Source organism: Phytophthora infestans, genomic scaffold (genome assembly GCF_000142945.1).
Source record: "Phytophthora infestans T30-4 supercont1.2 genomic scaffold, whole genome shotgun sequence".
Lineage (NCBI taxonomy): Eukaryota > Oomycota > Peronosporomycetes > Peronosporales > Peronosporaceae > Phytophthora > Phytophthora infestans.
The window spans coordinates 1,177,816-1,180,889 of NW_003303757.1; the positions used below are offsets into that span (position 1 = coordinate 1,177,816).

A 3,074-nucleotide genomic window follows, 5' to 3' on the forward strand; every position below is an offset into this window, starting at 1 on the left:
AATGACGAAAAAAACAGTAAATTTATTTCTAAAAGAGCTGGGTTTTGGAGTTTCTTCTATTAGAAGGCGGGATACTATTTGGCGTAAAAAGTACTTCGGGTGCGCCTTTACTAAATGGAGCCGCTTAGGAGGCGATCCACGGCGGCTTGCACATTGCCAAAGGTGGCTTGTAACGCGCGGATGTTCTGGTCCCGATTGGAGAAACCCATATCGTTCAACTGCGTCAGCTGCGACGCATACATCTCTTCCGGGTTGCCTGCCGGGGCTGCGGGGGTGCTTGCTGCGGCGCCGGGAAAGCCACCGAACATCGCAAACGGGTTAGCCGCTGCAGGGTTTGCTGGTCCAGCGGCTGCTGCACCAGGGCCAGCACCAAGGTCCATACCTTCGAGTCTGTACAAGAAATCCCAGTCAGTAAGTTGTCACCAATGTCGAAAGTCTGTCAAATACGCACCCTGGAATCAGTCCGGACCCACGCAACTGGCTCATGGCGTTCTGCATTTGCATCATAGCCTGCATGTTCTGCGGGTTCATGGCCTGGCGCAGGAACTCTGGGTTCGACATCATTTGCCGCATCTGTGGGTTAGCGTTCATCATCGCTGCCATCTGAGGGTTCATCGCCTCCATCTGCGCAACGAACTGATCCGGGTTTCTCGTCACTTGATCCAACGCCGCCTGGAACATGGGATTCTGCATCATCTGCGCCATCATCTCCGGATTGCCGCCCAGACCGCCCATGCCTCCCATTGCACCAAGGCCTCCCAAGCCAGCACTACCCCAAGGGTTCGCAGCAGCACCAGTAGATGCAGTACCGGTAGCAGCACCTGCTGAAGCCCACGGATTGGCAGCGACAGCGGGGGTCGACGAAGTGGCGCTGGAGGCCTGTGACTGCGTCGTCGAGCTGCTCGTCGAGTTGGCGTTCGTAGTTCCACCTGCAACACCAGGCATAGTGAACGCCGGACCACTAGGAGCAGGGGTCCCGCTAGCAGCAGCGTCCATCAGCGGCTCCTGCACGTCGTGGTACAGGCGTCGCAGCGCATTAAATCCCTCTGGGTGGCTCTCAATGTTCCGCAGCGCCGTGTCTTGGTTCCGCATCATTTCACGCATCGCCGCGGGGTTGCGCATGGCCTCCATACTCTGTCTGAGCAGCTCTGGGTCGTTCATAATGTGATTCAGTTGCGGATTCTGCTCCATGAGCTGCTGCATGGCCGGGTTGCTCTGCATGAGGTTGCGCATGATGTCCGGGTTGTTGAGGATGCTCTGCATCATGGGCGAGTCCATCATCTGCCGTACCATTTCCGGGTTCTCCATCATTTGCTGCTGCATCTGCTGCATGTTGGGCATGCCACCAGCGCCCATCGCATTGCCAAACATGTTACCGTTGTTAGAAGCGCCCGTTCCGGCTCCGGCAGCTCCAGGGAATAGCGGGAAATTGAACGGGTTAGCGGGTGTCGTAGGCGCTGCAGCCGGGGTTGGCGTAGCAGCGGGAGCAGCAGCTGGAGTCGTAGTACTAGCAGCAGGTGCTGACGTAGCTGGTCGCGCCGAGCCCTTGACAAAGTAAATGGTATCTTCCGCCTGAATGCCTGCAACATGTTTGCAATAATTAACCGTTAAGTAAGCGCACTCGTTGCGCCCAGTGGATTGCAGCGCAAGTACCGTAGCTCTCGAGTGTTTGATCGTCCTTAAGCACCTTGCCCTTGTAAATAAGTCGCTGCAACGAGGCGGGTACCTCGGTGTGGGTAACGAGCGCCTCCTTGCACTGCAGAACGCAGTTTTCCAGCGCCAAGTCCACCGAGAATTTCTTCCCCGCCGTCGTCTTCACGTGCAGATTCACCATTGTGTTGCCCCTCTATGTATAATGGGACCGGAGCGTCGAGCGTCTCGCTTCTCTCTGGAAGTTGGCAACGATGACGTCGCTCTTCTCGAAGGTTTGTTGTGAAAAGCCGATATCTGATTTCACAGGGTTTTGAATTAAATGATTACTTCATCCTTCGTTTTAGTGACGTGAGACTGTGGCGAGCACGTGGCTATGGAGGAGGTGGAGGTCGTGGAGGCCGTGATACCTGTGGATGCCGTGATACCGGTGGAGAATGTAGAGAATGTAGAGAATGTAGTAGCTATGGAGGAGGTGGAGGTCGTAGCGCCGCCTGCAAAGCGCGCCAAGAGCGAGACGGCAGGACGCTCCTGTAAGTTCTGCACTAACAAGAAGACCGTGGCCGCCGGTTGCACCATCCAAGCCTGCAAAAAGTGCTGCTTGGCACGTGAGGACATATGTCCTACCCACCCAAAAGGTAGGCACATGTACAAACGCACTGCTCTTGTTCCTCACCACTAAGAGCGATTGAAAAAACTGGAATTTGACACTTGGTGGTGCTGTATTTTTGACAGAGGTAGAGAAACCAGAGGCTGAGCCTGCCAAGCCAAAGAAGCCCGTACTCAAGAACGAATTCCGCGAGACCAATTTCCACTGTACGGAGATCTGTTTAGCATTTATTGTTAGGATAATGAGAATTAATGATCCTGTTTTATTTATTGTTGCTTACAGACTACGGCGAGACAGTGACAATCTTCTGCGTGCGAGACTTTTTTGAGAACAAGAAACTGAGTCAGGGCGTGCTGAATGATCAGGAGCGCGCAGAACGTGTGAGCGGCAAGGTCTGGGGTCGGCGCAAGAAGAAAAACGCCGTTGATCCCAAGATGAAGCTGCTGATTCAATGTGCATTAGGCAAGAGACCCGCTCCCGAAGGCTATGGGGCAGACATACCTGCTCCGGTTGCAGTGGCCGATGCATAAAAAGCTCGATAACCCGCTGTTTCATTTTTTTATTTCCAATTAACCTTTCATCCAGCACGGCATGTCATCTGCTGTGTCGGTCTCGGGGACAGCGTCCTGAACCTCAAAAGTGGCTGCGTTGTCAGTTGCCGCTGGCTTTCGGTTCTTCAGAAATACGATCTCTTCTTGAAGCTGTTTGGTACGGAACTGGGAGTCGCGACAATACTTGCGCGCGCTGTCCAGCTCGGTGGTGGCGTCCTCCAGTTTCTTCTCCTGAACGGTGTTGGCGCTTTCGAGAGCAGCTA

General features: G+C 54.3%; 2 protein-coding genes across 2 annotated transcripts; one reads left to right on the forward strand and one right to left on the reverse strand.

Annotated features, from left to right (window-relative positions):
* Positions 1 to 110: 110 nt before the first annotated feature.
* Positions 111 to 1,834, reverse strand: PITG_01382 (ubiquitin family protein, putative; the record flags this gene model as incomplete). The annotated part of the gene is made up of 3 exons (XM_002908006.1): positions 111 to 390; positions 452 to 1,580; positions 1,654 to 1,834. 3 exons carry the CDS (start codon positions 1,832 to 1,834, stop codon positions 111 to 113), a joined length of 1,590 nt encoding a protein of 529 aa, XP_002908052.1.
* Positions 1,835 to 2,005: 171 nt separating this feature from the next.
* On the forward strand, positions 2,006 to 2,895 carry PITG_01383 (uncharacterized protein; the record flags this gene model as incomplete). Its single annotated transcript, XM_002908007.1, has 3 exons — positions 2,006 to 2,288; positions 2,386 to 2,466; positions 2,543 to 2,895. The coding sequence occupies 3 exons, from the start codon at positions 2,117 to 2,119 to the stop codon at positions 2,788 to 2,790; spliced, it is 501 nt and encodes a 166-aa protein (XP_002908053.1).
* Positions 2,896 to 3,074: the final 179 nt, after the last annotated feature.